The 13,560-nt window shown below is 41.5% G+C and overlaps 3 protein-coding genes across 3 annotated transcripts in view; all 3 read left to right on the plus strand.

Annotated features, from left to right (window-relative positions):
- ercc5 (excision repair cross-complementation group 5) overlaps positions 1-4,738 on the plus strand; it is a 9,721-nt gene extending 4,983 nt beyond the window's left edge. Inside the window, exons 11-16 of the mRNA XM_007553948.2 lie at positions 520-639; positions 1,899-2,112; positions 2,296-2,440; positions 2,535-2,735; positions 3,040-3,124; positions 4,015-4,738. Coding sequence (XP_007554010.1) covers positions 520-639; positions 1,899-2,112; positions 2,296-2,440; positions 2,535-2,735; positions 3,040-3,124; positions 4,015-4,512 — 1,263 coding nt within the window. The 3' untranslated portion in view covers positions 4,513-4,738. The remainder of the gene's footprint in view (positions 1-519; positions 640-1,898; positions 2,113-2,295; positions 2,441-2,534; positions 2,736-3,039; positions 3,125-4,014) is intronic.
- Positions 4,739-5,036: 298 nt separating this feature from the next.
- Positions 5,037-7,868, plus strand: mettl21e (methyltransferase like 21e). The gene is made up of 5 exons (XM_007553952.2): positions 5,037-5,391; positions 5,937-6,106; positions 6,782-6,899; positions 6,997-7,094; positions 7,318-7,868. The coding sequence occupies exons 1-5, from the start codon at positions 5,304-5,306 to the stop codon at positions 7,633-7,635; spliced, it is 792 nt and encodes a 263-aa protein (XP_007554014.1). The 5' UTR covers positions 5,037-5,303; the 3' UTR covers positions 7,636-7,868.
- A 1,869-nt stretch (positions 7,869-9,737) lies between these two features.
- mettl21ca (methyltransferase 21C, AARS1 lysine a) lies at positions 9,738-13,558 on the plus strand (the record flags this gene model as incomplete). Its single annotated transcript, XM_007553997.2, has 8 exons — positions 9,738-9,834; positions 10,007-10,108; positions 10,190-10,350; positions 10,826-10,943; positions 11,021-11,683; positions 12,258-12,406; positions 12,508-12,625; positions 13,404-13,558. Coding segments are annotated over exons 2-8 (1,458 nt in total), but the record flags the coding sequence as incomplete, so codon positions are not given.
- Positions 13,559-13,560: the final 2 nt, after the last annotated feature.

A 13,560-nucleotide genomic window follows, 5' to 3' on the forward strand; every position in this document is an offset into this window, starting at 1 on the left:
TACATTGGCTAGTCAAAATATTTTTGCTAATATTTTAACTAGCCTCCTGCTACTTTAAGTGTCAATTGGTCGATGAAATTCACAAGTTATATGATGATTATGACAAAGGTTTAACATGAACACCTTCAAGTTGTTGAGACGCCTCAAATTTTAAATTGTTTTTAAATTTTAACAACCAAAATAGTATTTCTAGTCTAATGCAGCGTATTCCGATGCTGTTTTATGTCCAAAACAACGTAACAGATGTTTCTCCCCTCAGAGTATATTTACTACTTTAGTGAAATGATCTTTTGACAAGGCAGACATTTGAAATCTCTTGAAGCTGAAAAGCTTGCTCTCTTCAAAATGAGTTTAGATCTCTAAGATTTTTTGCAGCTGCAACGGAGCTCTAACTAAATATCTCCTTGCTGTCATAACTTTAACGTCAACATCTTTAGGTGGTGTCTGAGCTACTTGATTGTATTTCAGATGGTCAGCAGGTCAGCGTGCGTGTAGAGTAACTTGTTTGTTGTGCTGCAGGACGAGCTGGAGGCTCTGGAGAGCTCGCTGCAGCTGGAGCAGAGCAGCCTGAGGGAGCAGAAGCAGCAGCAGGAGCGGATGGCGAGCACAGTCACGGGGCAGATGTACCTGGAGAGCCAGGTGAACGAAACGAGCCGTGTCATCAGACCCGGTCTGTCGGGGAGCAAACCCTCCTTAAGCAGTCTGACTTGCATGTATGTATTTTCATTTTCTATGATGGGGGGCTTGACAGCTGATGATTCACAGCAGGTGCAGGAGGTCAGTGAGGGAGGGGGCGGGCGCGCATTTCCCTGTGCTGCATTTGCCAAAACACACAGCTCGACTTGCATTCGTTGCTGTGATTTTTATTTGCAGTATGTTCAGTTTACACAGCAGCATGCTCATGTCTGTGTTTGTGATCAGAATTTGCCTGTACTAACTGTATCATAAAGTCAGCACTGGTGTATACCTGTCAGAGTGGAGGATCTTCATTAATCCCTTCAGCTGTTTTGATAATGTGCTGCTAAGAGCAAAGGGATTCCTCACATGACAACAAAAACATGGAGACGCTCCCTAGAGAAACACATTGCTGTAATCATAAAAGCACACACTCTGAGAGTTCTGATAAATGACAACAGCGACATTAAGCTATCAGATAAACAGTTAAGTAGAAACTAAATGTGTTAAAATTATGGCGTCATCCTGCAGTACCTTCAAGGGCCACAAGTGTTGCAGTACAGTAGATAAAAAAAAAATCCTGCAATAACTGTTGTATATATTTATTTAAATAACTGTAGAAATGCATACATTGAATAAATATCAAATGCTTCTGTAGTTATTTAAATTGTATTTACATTTTAAGCTTAATGTTTAAATATAACTGGGAAAAGCTACATAAAATATTTATTTTTATCATTATCATCAATTTTTTTATTGGTCAGCCTCACCCATCAAAGTTAGAGGGGCGGGGCTAAAGTGGCTGACCTATGGGTTGTTTAATTGGCTAAGGGGTTAATCAGTTAGATGCTGTGGTGCATTTAATGAGTCATAGTAACAGTTTATTATTATTATTATTATTACCATACAATTGACTGCGGCACAGATGATTTAAAAATAATTAAATTCTGGAATAACTGTATAGGATTTTAAAAGACAATGACTAAATTACTTTGCATTTAACTTAATAGAGGTTATGCCTACATCATAAATTAGTTCCATGTATTCATTATAGTTTCTATGTAAAAAAAAATTAACAAAATCATTTATTTTGGATTGTGGCACGCTTGTCTCTCAGTGTCTATGATGAGCAACTATAAACCCTGAAGCATTTGTCAGTCTGTGTGGTTTTACGTTTTCATCCTTTGTTTTGCTTTGTAAATTGATGAGTGTTTGGAACGCAGGAGCTGCTGCGGTTGTTCGGCGTGCCGTTCCTGGTGGCTCCCATGGAGGCCGAGGCTCAGTGCGCGGCGTTGGACCGCGCCGACCAGACAAACGGGACCATCACAGACGACTCTGACGTGTGGCTGTTTGGAGGACGACACGTTTACAGGAACTTCTTCAGCCAGAACAAATATGTTGAGCACTACCAGTACAGCGACCTGCAGAGCCAGTTAGGTCAGTGGCTGCTGACCTAACTGGGCTGTGTTTTGGCCTAAAGTGAAAGAATAGTGGAATAGCAGAGATTAAATTGATGAGCTAATGAACACATTGGAGAATGTAACTATTTGTTGGGTAAAGATAGATAATCCATCAGTGTTCCTTCTCCTGATGAAGTGCGATGGCGCCTGTCTTTGCCAGGTCTGGACAGAACAAAGATGATCAATCTGGCTTATCTGCTTGGAAGTGACTACACAGAGGGTGTTGCAGGAGTGGGATATGTTACTGGCATGGAGATACTGAACGAGTTTCCAGGGCCGGGACTGGAGCCACTAATACAGCTTAGGTTTGTTTTTCTTTTTAATTTTTTTAGCCCTAACAAAGTGCAGGAACACATTTATACTAAAGAGCAATTACATTCTCCATTTTTGTCCCTGTAGTAATTGGTGGTGTGAGGCTCAGGAGAAGAAGCGTCTGACCGATAATCCCAGAGATACGAAGGTGAAGAAGAAGCTGAGGGAACTAAAACTTCAGCCTGGCTTCCCCAACCCTGCGGTGGCTCAGGCTTACCTCCAGCCTGCCGTCGATCAGTCCCAGGCCTCCTTCAGCTGGGGCCGCCCGCAACTCGACATGATCAAAGAATATCCTTTTGTTTCTGCAGCCATTTTACAGTAAAGTTACAATAGAAAACATTTTAATAAGCTAATGCCTTGCAAAGTGTTGTTTTTTTTGTTATTGCATATTTATGTAGCAAATCTCATTTAAGTTCCTTATGATCTTAATTGCTTATTTAATTACTTCCTTTTTTGTTTATTTATTAATGTTTTAAGTAATCAATGTTGTATGATCCATAGTTGTTAATATGACCTTAAAACTAAACTACAACTACTACTTCTCCTTGCATTTCTGTTTTCTTCGTGATCATTTCTTTGACCTCTTTGTCACGTTCTGTCTGAGTCGTTTTGGCTGGAGCACCAGAAAGACGGAGGAGACTCTCCAACCTGTGATCAAACAGCTCAACAACCAGCAGGTAACTGAGAGACTTTACCCACCTTGACTTGGTTACCACCTTGTTTGATTGCTTCATCATCAGTGATGTAGCTGCTCCTGCTGATATGACGTTAGACCAACACTACTTTCTGAAACTATAAGAAGGGTTTATATAACTAATGATTAAATTGTGTTTAAAGTTTGAACAAAGTTTACAACTCCCTCACTGATCCTGCAGAACAGGATCAGTGAGGGAGTTGTTAGCTAACGTTTTGTTAATAAGAAGCTAAGAATCAACACTTTAAGTAGCAGATTGTCCTATTAGCCGTCTGCACGGGGCTAAAGGTAATTCCAGTGGTTGGAAGGTTAAACAGCTGGGAGGGAATTAAAAAGGGCCAGAAGCTTAAAGGGCTAAAAATGATAAATTTACTGTGATGATAAATAACAGTTTTTTAAAAGTAATAAATAATCTAAAATAAGTATTTAACTTTGACATCTTTAGTTTTTGAAATGTATTTGTGCATAATGCATATTTTTCCTGCAACATTTTGTGGAATAATTATTCCCATTCAGTTCTCAACTATTTTAAAATCAATAAAATTACTGTTTTCCATTAGGTAACAATAGGTTCTCATGTATTGTAAATTTACTGTAAATGTGCATATGTGGCATGGGAATAAAAACCTATTTGCACAGAAGTTAGGAATCAACATTGATGCAATTTTTTGGTTCTCTTGGACTCTGACAAAGAACCCTAATAGAAAAATAATATTCTAAAAATAAATAAACACGAACCAGACTTGCTTTTGACCAACAAAACTAACATTTTAATTTTTAAATATATCTTATATATTGTAAGGGATGAAGTTAAGGAATGTATAAAATAAAAAAAAAATCTTGCGTTTTTCCTGTTTCTCTTTTTCACTGTAGACTCAGCTCCGAATAGACTCATTCTTCCGCTTGGAGCAGCAGGAAAAGCAGGCGATCCGAAGCCAGCGACTCCGCCGAGCCGTCACCTGCATGAAGAGAAAGGAGAGGGAAGGAGGGGAAGGCGAAAGCAGTGAAGAAGAACTTCCTTCTCCATCCAAATCCAGGAAAGGAAATCTAAAAAACACAGAAGGACAGAAAGAAGAGGAGTCCCCCGTGACAGGTGGAGGTTTCTTAGCTCCAAAGTCAAATTCTGAATCTCCTTTTACGTCCCTCAGGGATTTCTGTAGTCCAGGTCAGGAATCCTTCACAGCAACAGCTGCTGACCAGTCTACTAAAAAACTACCTCAGAAGGCCAGCAGGAAGAGCAGCAGCAGCAGCTCCGGTGAGGATAGCGACGAAGGCAGGGCCGTTGCTATGGTTACAGCCCGATCTGTGTTTGAGGCCAACAGACGAGGCCGAGGACGAAAACGCACAAGAGGAAGAGGAAAGAAGCTTTAAGACGCTCAACTTTTGCATAAATGTTCTCAAAACTTGTGGTACTAAATGTGAAACCAGCTGAAAATTTCTGAAAATAAATGAACTGAGAGTTTTCTGTGATATGCATCATGTTTGTTTGTTTTTTTTATCAACACTGAAGCTACTGGGAATATTGCGAAAATTTTTTTTACTACTTTGGAGATGTGAGAGGAATGTTGATCTGCATTAAAAAAATTTTTTTTCCCTAAGTATGTGTCAGATGTCATTTCTTTGTCTGCTATATCAACACTAACAAAAGTTCAAGTCTAATGTATTGTACTCATTTAACCTCATTATCCATACACATTTACAGTCAGACACGTCTCTTTATGTAAAACAAAATGCTTGTACAAACAGAAACAGGTTTTTAAATAAAGAATAAATAACCACAAGCTCCATCCCTGATGTAAAAATTAAGGAGATTATTGAGTTTTTTAAAATATTTAATTCAGTCCCTTATAATCAAAACATGCCGCCACCCATCTTTCCTGTCCAACAACAGCGCAGCAGCAGCTGCTGCTGTCAGTCAGCTTTCTGCTTCAGACAGGCCTTTAAGCTTGACCGGAGGGAACTTGAAATATGGGCAGGATCTGAGGCTCCGCATGGGATTGTTGGACGAGGACGTTTTAAACACTGCGTTTGTGTGTAACCTAAAACCACAGAGGGTTAGAAATAACAGCTCCTTCGAGATCAGCCTCCACGGTGACCCACATCTGAAAAGGCTTTACCTTTGACCACAGGACACATACTGTGGTTGGCTCGTGCACGGTAACATGTCCTGTTTAGGGTCTGCTTGTCCTCCTTCAGACATAGACGCTCGGCAGCCCAAAGCCATGGAGGACTCCAGCACCAAAGAAGGCGGTAAGAATTTGGACTTGTGCTCAGAACCATTTATTTACTCTCTGTCCAGTCCCTCTCCATATACTTTAAATGAACTATATGCGTTTTTTTTCTGGAGAGGCAGTTGTGCTGAAGCTGGAATTTTCTGCAGTCATGTCTGCGTGAAGTGAAAACAGAAAGAGGGTTTGAAACCGTGCAAGCACTCCACAAGCTTGGCATTGTCACAGTGGGCTTTCCTGACCTTTTATCTATACCAGCATTGCGTAACGCAAAGTTGTGGGTTGGATGCTCGCATGTCAACGCTCTCATGCAGCCAACGCAGCTCAGAGGAGAGCTGACAAGCCTCTGTGTGATTCACAGAGCAAAGAGTCAAACGTTCTAGAAAAAAAAGTCGAGAAAAAACACATCACTGTGGTTTTCCTGATTTTAGTTTGTGGTACTTTTGCACCTCTTTTATCTGACATACATCTCTTGAAATGTTGAAATGTCTACTCCTCTCTTTCTTGTTCATTTTTGGCATCGTGGCATCGTGGTTTGACTATTATAATTGATACTTTTCTTTACAGATACCAAAGAGGACGTCACTGAGGATGCAGAGCTGGCCAAAGCCATCATGTCTCGGCAATTCCACCCATCGGCCATCGGTCCTGAGACGTGGGAGGGATACATCTTCTCTGATCAGGAGATACGGATCAAAGAGTCCACAGACCTCTACGGAGCCGTACTCTGGCCCTCGGTGCGATCTTACCCTCAGTACGGACAAGAAACAAAATATTTAGATAATCTAAAAGAATGGTTCACATATTAGACTATAAAATGAAACAGCCTTAATGTCAGAATGTCAGGAGTGCTGCAAATTAAATCTGTGATGCAAGAGAAGGCCAAAACATAGTGAAGCCAAAGGTATAAACTAGCTGTAATGAGATAGCACATAGGGTTGGGTTGCTGGGCCCGCTGGTGTAGAAAAGAAACCAATTTATTACTCACCCAAAAAAAAAAGACTTTTTTTTGTAAAATAAAGGATTTCAACACAAATGGGTATTCTGAAGAAAATGTCCTCTGGTCTCCAAATAACTGCATTTTAGACTAATGTGTCCAAAATATAGATATTTAAAAAATCCAGGACTTCATTTTTGTTTTATCTATAAAACTTTATCTTGCTTTAATATTTTTCTTAAAGAGAAAAAGTTTTGTACTTCCCAACCTTCCATAGACGTTAAAAAGTTACAGTCATAATGTCTCTGAAACAGTGACAAGAGCAGTCTTTCTGTTCAATCTGACCATGTTTTCTCACTTCCACAGTCAGGATCACACCGAATGTCACCAAACTAAATGTTTGAAGTTTAAACACACAGACTTACTCTTGCTGATGACCCCTCCCATTAACCAGAAGTGTATTCTCCTCCAACAGGCCATGGTGCTGTGCCATTTCCTGGAGACCAACCAAGACAAATACAACCTGGCCCATAAGAATGTGATTGAACTGGGAGCCGGAACTGGGCTTGTCACCATTGTTTCCAGTCTGTTAGGTACTCCAATAAAAAATCTGGTGATTTGCATGGATGTGATCATGCTTTCAGTTTACCTTGTAATTACTTTTCTCTGACACTTTTCGCTGTCTCTCAGGTGCCAAAGTAACATCCACAGACCTGCCAGATGTGCTGGGGAACCTCCAGTACAATGTGACCCGCAACACCGAGGGCAGATGCAAATACATCCCTCTGGTGCGTTTTGTTCTTGACCCACTTATAACACAGTTATATTACCCAGTGCAAGTCTAATTCACAACTTGAGAAAATAGAAACAAATATAAAATGAAACTCAAAGTCTATATTGGAATCTATTTTAGTGCAAATAAAATGAAATTTTAAAGCATCGCAAAAAAGAAAAAAAAAAAAAAACATTTTTGGCTATCAGTTGTTTAATAGGTTTGATGACTCTCTCCAGGTCATGGAGCTCATCTGGGGTCAGAACGTGGCTGAGCGTTTCCCTCGTGCTACGCATCGTTTTGACTACATCCTGGCAGCTGATGTGGTGTACGCGCACCCTTACCTGAATGAGCTCATGGAGACGTTCGACTACCTCTGTCAGGATGGCACTCAGATACTGTGGGCCATGCGTTTCCGGCTGGACCCGGAGAACAGCTTTGTGGACCGCTTTCAGCAGCGATTCCACCTCGAGGAGCTGTACAACCTGCCCAGTCTGAGTATAAAACTGTACCGAGCCTGGAGGAAGGACAGCAAGGACCAAACAGAGGCTGCATGAAATCAAGAACACACAGGACACTGAGTACTTACTATGAATCTGGGTCTCAAAGATCATAGTGAATGGCATCAGCAGCAATTGTTTGTGTGTTTGCAGGCTTGCCAAAAAAAAAAAAAAGATGGACATCTAACTGTTTACAATGCTCTCAGCACAGGTGAAGCTACTTTATTTCATTTGAAAATCAAAGGGTAAAATATGTAAATAAATACTTTCTCAAATACTTTGTATGTTTTTGTGTGCAATGTCCAAAAACATCACTGTTAGGCTATGTCTGAGGTTCATTATCCCTACGTGCGTGCGTGCGTGCGTGCGTGAGTGTGTGTGTGTGTGTGTGTGTACAGTTGTTTGTTCTGTGTTGGACTGGTGGCATGTCCAGATCGCACCCAGCCTCTTGGCCCACGACTGCTAAAGAATATACCCTTCAAGGACAAGCAGATATAGACAATGACGTGTTAAAACACAACTTTAACAAACAAATGAGTCATTTTGAGATCAAGTCTTATTCCTGAAGCTATTTTTGAGTTTTTTCTATTAGATGACTAAACTGTTAAAGGTCATAGTTTAGCAGCTCATCACTTTTAGGAGGTCAAATTAAATATCACACCCATATTACCCCTTTATTTGGCTCTCTGTATACCACTTCAGTAACCTGAACACCAACGCTCTGCCCAATTTCTTCCATATTTTGGAAACTCACCAGTTAATCAAATTGGAAAGAGTAAGTTTGAGTCAGCCTCTATAAATGTAACCTGTTAAATCTGATACTTTGATGATTCCAAATCCTCCAAGGTTTTCCGGGTCGCTTTCTGTCCTGGCGTTCCTGGTGGTTCTGGTGGATGTGTGTCTCTGGAGCGAGAGGAGTGTTGAAGAGCTGGATTAAAGGGATGCAGGGCATCTAAGCTGCTGGTGGGCAGTAAATACCTCCGCCTTTGTCAAGACAAATAAATACCCAACAGCTGAAGCCTGTTTGTGGCCTTATAGGAATATCTGTTCACTTAATTTCTCTTTTCACAGCCTGTCAATACTAAAAATCCTCTCACAGAGACACAACGCTGGAATTCTGCTTTGTCACCGGGCTAAATCCAGCATTTAAAATAAGATTTAGATTATTATTCATGACGGGTATGTCTGATGCTGTCGACATTAGAGCCGCCTTATTTTCTCCAGAGCTTGATATGTGCAGGAAGCAGTCCAGCCTGATCCTGTTACCCTCTATCTCTGCTGAAGCAATTGAGGCCATTGCAGGAAAAGCAAGAGGCATGAAGGCATCCTAGACTACGTGACTAATTTTAAATAGACTATTTGTTTGAACCATTGACCCAGCCCTGTGTTTGGGCGTCTTTGCAAAAATAACTGTTTACTGACAGAGATTAGAGTTACTCTACACCTTTTTTTTTTCCGATATGGGCAATGTTTCTTGCTTAAAAAAATTAAAAAAAAACATAAAAAATGAATTGCTTTTTCTGTCACAAGTAACAGTTTTAAATTACGCTTTGAAGATGTCGATTTTCCATGAAGGACGAGTTCATGTGATCGTCATCACGGCACAGTAATCCAAGTAACTTCTATCATGACATATTCTGTGTTTATCAGTCTCTGCTTCTGGGTGTCAAATGGAGTCAACAGGTCAGTAATAACACTCAGTCTCTCTGCCAAGATGCTGTCGTGTCAAACACAAATCATATCCTGGGTTGGTTTTCTGCACAGTGAAAACTTGTGCTATGTCTTTCTGTGTTTTTCTATTGGATACAGTCAACCCATTAAAACCGATGCGCCGCCATAATTTATTAGGGCTGTTCTGACCCTAAACAACCGTCATTATTTTTTTGTAGGTGTAGCATTCCTCCTCTTTATATCTGATTATTTTATGGGTTAGGGACCCCACTGTCTGGTTCTCTGCAGATGGACCACCAGCAGACACGTAATGAAGCAAAGACTCGGCTTACTTGACCTGCCCTTCTTCCTCTTGGCTCCTCCTCCATCTCCTCTGTTTGTGCATTTGAAACTTTGTGCCCTCTGCTCCTCTACGAGGTTTATTCCTAATGAGCACAGCTCTAAAAATACCCTTCTGCCCTTGTAATGATGATGGGAGTGTCCTGTTGGATGCTGAGCCTCTATAACATCGCAGTCCATCGTATCCAGACACAGTTGAGGTGCTCTTTCATGGGAATTGAAGCGGAATTGGATCACAACTAACAGGTGAGACACCAGAATAAAACATTTTCTTATTTTTATCAGAGCGATGATAGAAATCCAGCTCAGTTGAAGAAAAAAGAAACTAATCTAACATTGTTTTAATCATTGGTATGTTTGCTCTCATAAGTACAAATTCAAATTAAATAAAAACTACCTTCTTTCTAACAACACAAAGGATTTTATATGGAAACTTTGAGTTCACCGCTTGCAGAAGAAACAAGCTTCGCCAGAACAGAGGAGGAAGATGAGGCTGAAGAAAATGAAGAGGAGGATAAAGGTAACTGTAACCAATGTGGTCTCTGTGTTTGACTCACTCCACAATACATCTGAAACTATCACTTTTATTTATTTCTTTCAGATGATGCACAAACAGAGGAATCAGCTGTCGGGAAGCAACGACTGGCGGCCTGGGCTCCGTGTTTTTACTGCAGAATGTGCAAAGAGGTGTACAGCTTTGCTGGCCACGAGATCGTCATCGAAGAGGGTCTTGACTCACTTGCAGGCATGATATGGCCTGGGGTGAGTGTGCTGGTGCTGGTTCTGAGGTTTTACTTTTTATAAAACCCAACCTACTGTGGAGAAGTATGGGCGAGCCATGCTTCTCTTTAAAAACAACACTGAGAGTTAAAGGGATCTGACAGATTCAGATTTTTGATTTTGCCACTTGATGTTCATTGTAGGGTCAAGGTTATCCACTCTGCACCGTGGCGTTGCAAAATGTTCAGAAATGCTTTGATTGAAAAAGCCATGAGTAGCTCGCCAATTCTCTGCATCCCAGTGCAACACAGGAAGGGAAAAATCTACAATTATACTTCCTTTCCTACATTAAGTTTGAGGACTGTAATGTCATGTTTGGCTGTAACCTACTACCTATTAAACTCAAGTTATTTATGCTATATTGGACATTTGGGTAGTTGCTACATTATATGTTTTACTTTGCATTCATTCTTTGGATTTACACACTGACAGTGGCAATTATTGCTGTTTCTCCCAGGCTTTGGCTCTCTGTCACTACCTTGACACTCACCGTGACCGGCTGAATCTCGTGGACAAAGCCGTCCTGGAGATTGGAGCAGGAACCGGCCTTGTGTCTGTGGTAGCGGCACTTCTCGGTGCGAGTGAACGTGAACCTGTCTGCATCGACTGACAATGAACACGTGCGATTGCTTTAACGGGTCTGTTTTTTCAGGTGGTTGGGTCACAGCGACAGACCTTCCAGAGGTTCTGAGCAACACTAGAGCCAACCTGTGCAGGAACACCAGGGGTCTCTGCAGACACACACCCCAGGTGGCACCTCTGTCCTGGGGCTATGACCCGGAGAGCACCTACCCTTCGTCCGTCTACAGGTATGACTACGTCCTGGCAGCCGACGTGGTTTACCATCACGACTTCCTGGATGAGCTCTTGGTCACCATGAAACATTTCTGCAAACCAGGAACAACACTGATCTGGGCCAACAAGGTCCGATTTGAGTCCGATCTAGTGTTCACAGAGAACTTTAAGAAAGCCTTCCACACAAGTCTGCTGGTCGAAGAAGGAGAGATGAAGATCTTCATGGCAACGAGTAGGGAAGGAGATGGTGAAGTAGATCAGGGGCTGGAAATCCAAGATCTGTTGGGAGAAGAGGATGGAACGACTGTGGAGGAAGAAAGCAACAAAGACGACAGTGAAGACAAACCTTCCTGTGCCTGTAAAGAGGTGAGAGCTGATATACTGGACAGTTACAATGAGGAGGAGTGGGAAAAAGACAAAGAGTTTGAAAGTGATGAGGAGGAAGAGGAAATTGTGACCTCTAAAGACGATGAAACACATGAGCAAAGTGAGAATGTTGCAAGCAATGACAACACTTCTGGTGAGTTATCTTCACACACAAATAATTTAAGTACCAAAGGATGTGCCAGGACTGTTTGCATATTACAGATGTTCAACAAGCTCAAGTGTGACTAAAAAAAATAATTATAATTTATTCCATACAAAACAGGTATGGATTTTGAGTTGTTAGGTCTTTGTTGTGTTTAAAATGCTGTTCTTATCTAATCAGATCGACGTGTTAGTTTGTCAGCAGACTATAAAATGAAACAAACAGCCTTAATGAGAATGTCAGGAGTGCTGCAAACTAAATCTGAGATGCAAGAGAAGGCCAAAACATAGTGAAGCCAAAGGTATAACTAGCTGTTCCTGAGATAGCACCCAGGGTTGGGTTGCAGGGCCCCTTGGTGTAGAGTATCTCAGATCTCAAGGAAGAGAGGCAGACTGTTTTTTCAATGGCATTGAGCTTATTTAGTCAAAAACAATGCCATATTATGCAGATTTATATATTGTAATTGCACATATCAAGATTTTAATTGTTTTTATAGTCTACGCTCAAGCCTTATGTTTTGTTTCATGCTTTCTGAGTTACACCACGTGTCTGTTGGTCCCTGTAGAACAGGAGCGTTCGGACCAGACAGTTGCAAGGCAGAAATGGGTTCCAAACGTCATTTGCCGCATAAACAAAGACATCTACCATTATGTAGGGCAGGACATCGTCATTTACGAATCCATAGATTCATTTGGAGCAATGATGTGGCCAGCTGTGAGTGTTTCTGATAACAGTTTGCTACAGTACAAAAAAAAAAAATCATATAACCTTCTTTAGCTTAACGTCATATCAACAGTGTTTTCTTCAATTTGCAGGCGTTGGCTTTGTGCTCCTTCCTTGACAACAACAGGGACACAGTGGACCTGCGAGGGAAGGAGGTGCTGGAACTGGGAGCAGGAACAGGACTGGTAGCCATTGTGGCCAGTCTACTGGGTGAGCAGTCACTGGACTCATCATGGTGTTAAACATAAACAGGACTCAATGAACAGGACAAAAAAAAAAAAATCTCTGATTGTAATATTGTTTCACAATCTGCCTGTCCAATGAACAGACATTTTTGGTAGTGCGGTAGCAGTCCCAAAATGGACACCCATACATCCCTCACAAAGGTGGCATTCTCCAGTTTTTGATTGGGGATCCCAAGGCCAGAAGGGATATATATTCCCTCTGACATGTTCCGGGTCTGCTCTTGACAGATTGGGCAAAACTAAGCGAGGCACTGGGGAGGCATCTTGATCATGTGCCCTCACCACCTCAGCTGACTCTTTTTGATGTGATGGAGTAGCCTCTCTACTTTGAGCTGCTCACCATCTCTAAGGATGAGTTCAGCCACCCTATGAGACGAGGGAAGTTCATTTCAGATTGTTGTTTGCAGATTATATTTTTTGTCTGTTAGTCATGATTCATCGCGTCTTTTTTTTTGACTGAGCAAAAAAGACCCGAGTTTCTGAAACAACACACTTAAGTCCCCACCACTACGCCTTGAAAATGAGTCCATGAACACCACAAAAAGATGAGGGGAAAGGTGTAGACCTCGCCTCCTGTACTGGAAACAAGACCAACCCTAGGCTGAGAACGCAGACACAGTTTTTGCTTTGGTTGTACGAAGACTGTATAACTCTTAAAGCATCCCTGATATTGGGAGACACAGTCAGCAACTTTGTGTTACGGGGTAACCTAAAATGACATTCCTTTCTTTCTGTATCAACAGGAGCTGCAGTCACAGCCACAGACCTTCCAGAGATATTAGGTAACCTTCAAGCCAACTTAATGAGGAACACCAGGGGTCTCTGCAGACACACACCCCAGGTGGCACCTCTGTCCTGGGGCTATGACCTGGAGAGCACCTACCCTTCGTCCGTCTACAG

The sequence above is a fragment of the Poecilia formosa genome, unplaced genomic scaffold, assembly GCF_000485575.1.
Source record: "Poecilia formosa unplaced genomic scaffold, Poecilia_formosa-5.1.2 Scaffold60, whole genome shotgun sequence".
Taxonomy (NCBI): domain Eukaryota; kingdom Metazoa; phylum Chordata; class Actinopteri; order Cyprinodontiformes; family Poeciliidae; genus Poecilia; species Poecilia formosa.

Coding starts and splice junctions, on each gene's coding strand:
- mettl21e (XM_007553952.2), top strand. CDS start 5,304: ATGTCCTGTTTAGGGTCTGCTTGTCCTCCTTCAGACATAGACGCTCGG. Junction 6,900..6,996: donor CATTGTTTCCAGTCTGTTAG/GTACTCCAATAA, acceptor GCTGTCTCTCAG/GTGCCAAAGTAACATCCACA. Junction 7,095..7,317: donor GATGCAAATACATCCCTCTG/GTGCGTTTTGTT, acceptor GACTCTCTCCAG/GTCATGGAGCTCATCTGGGG.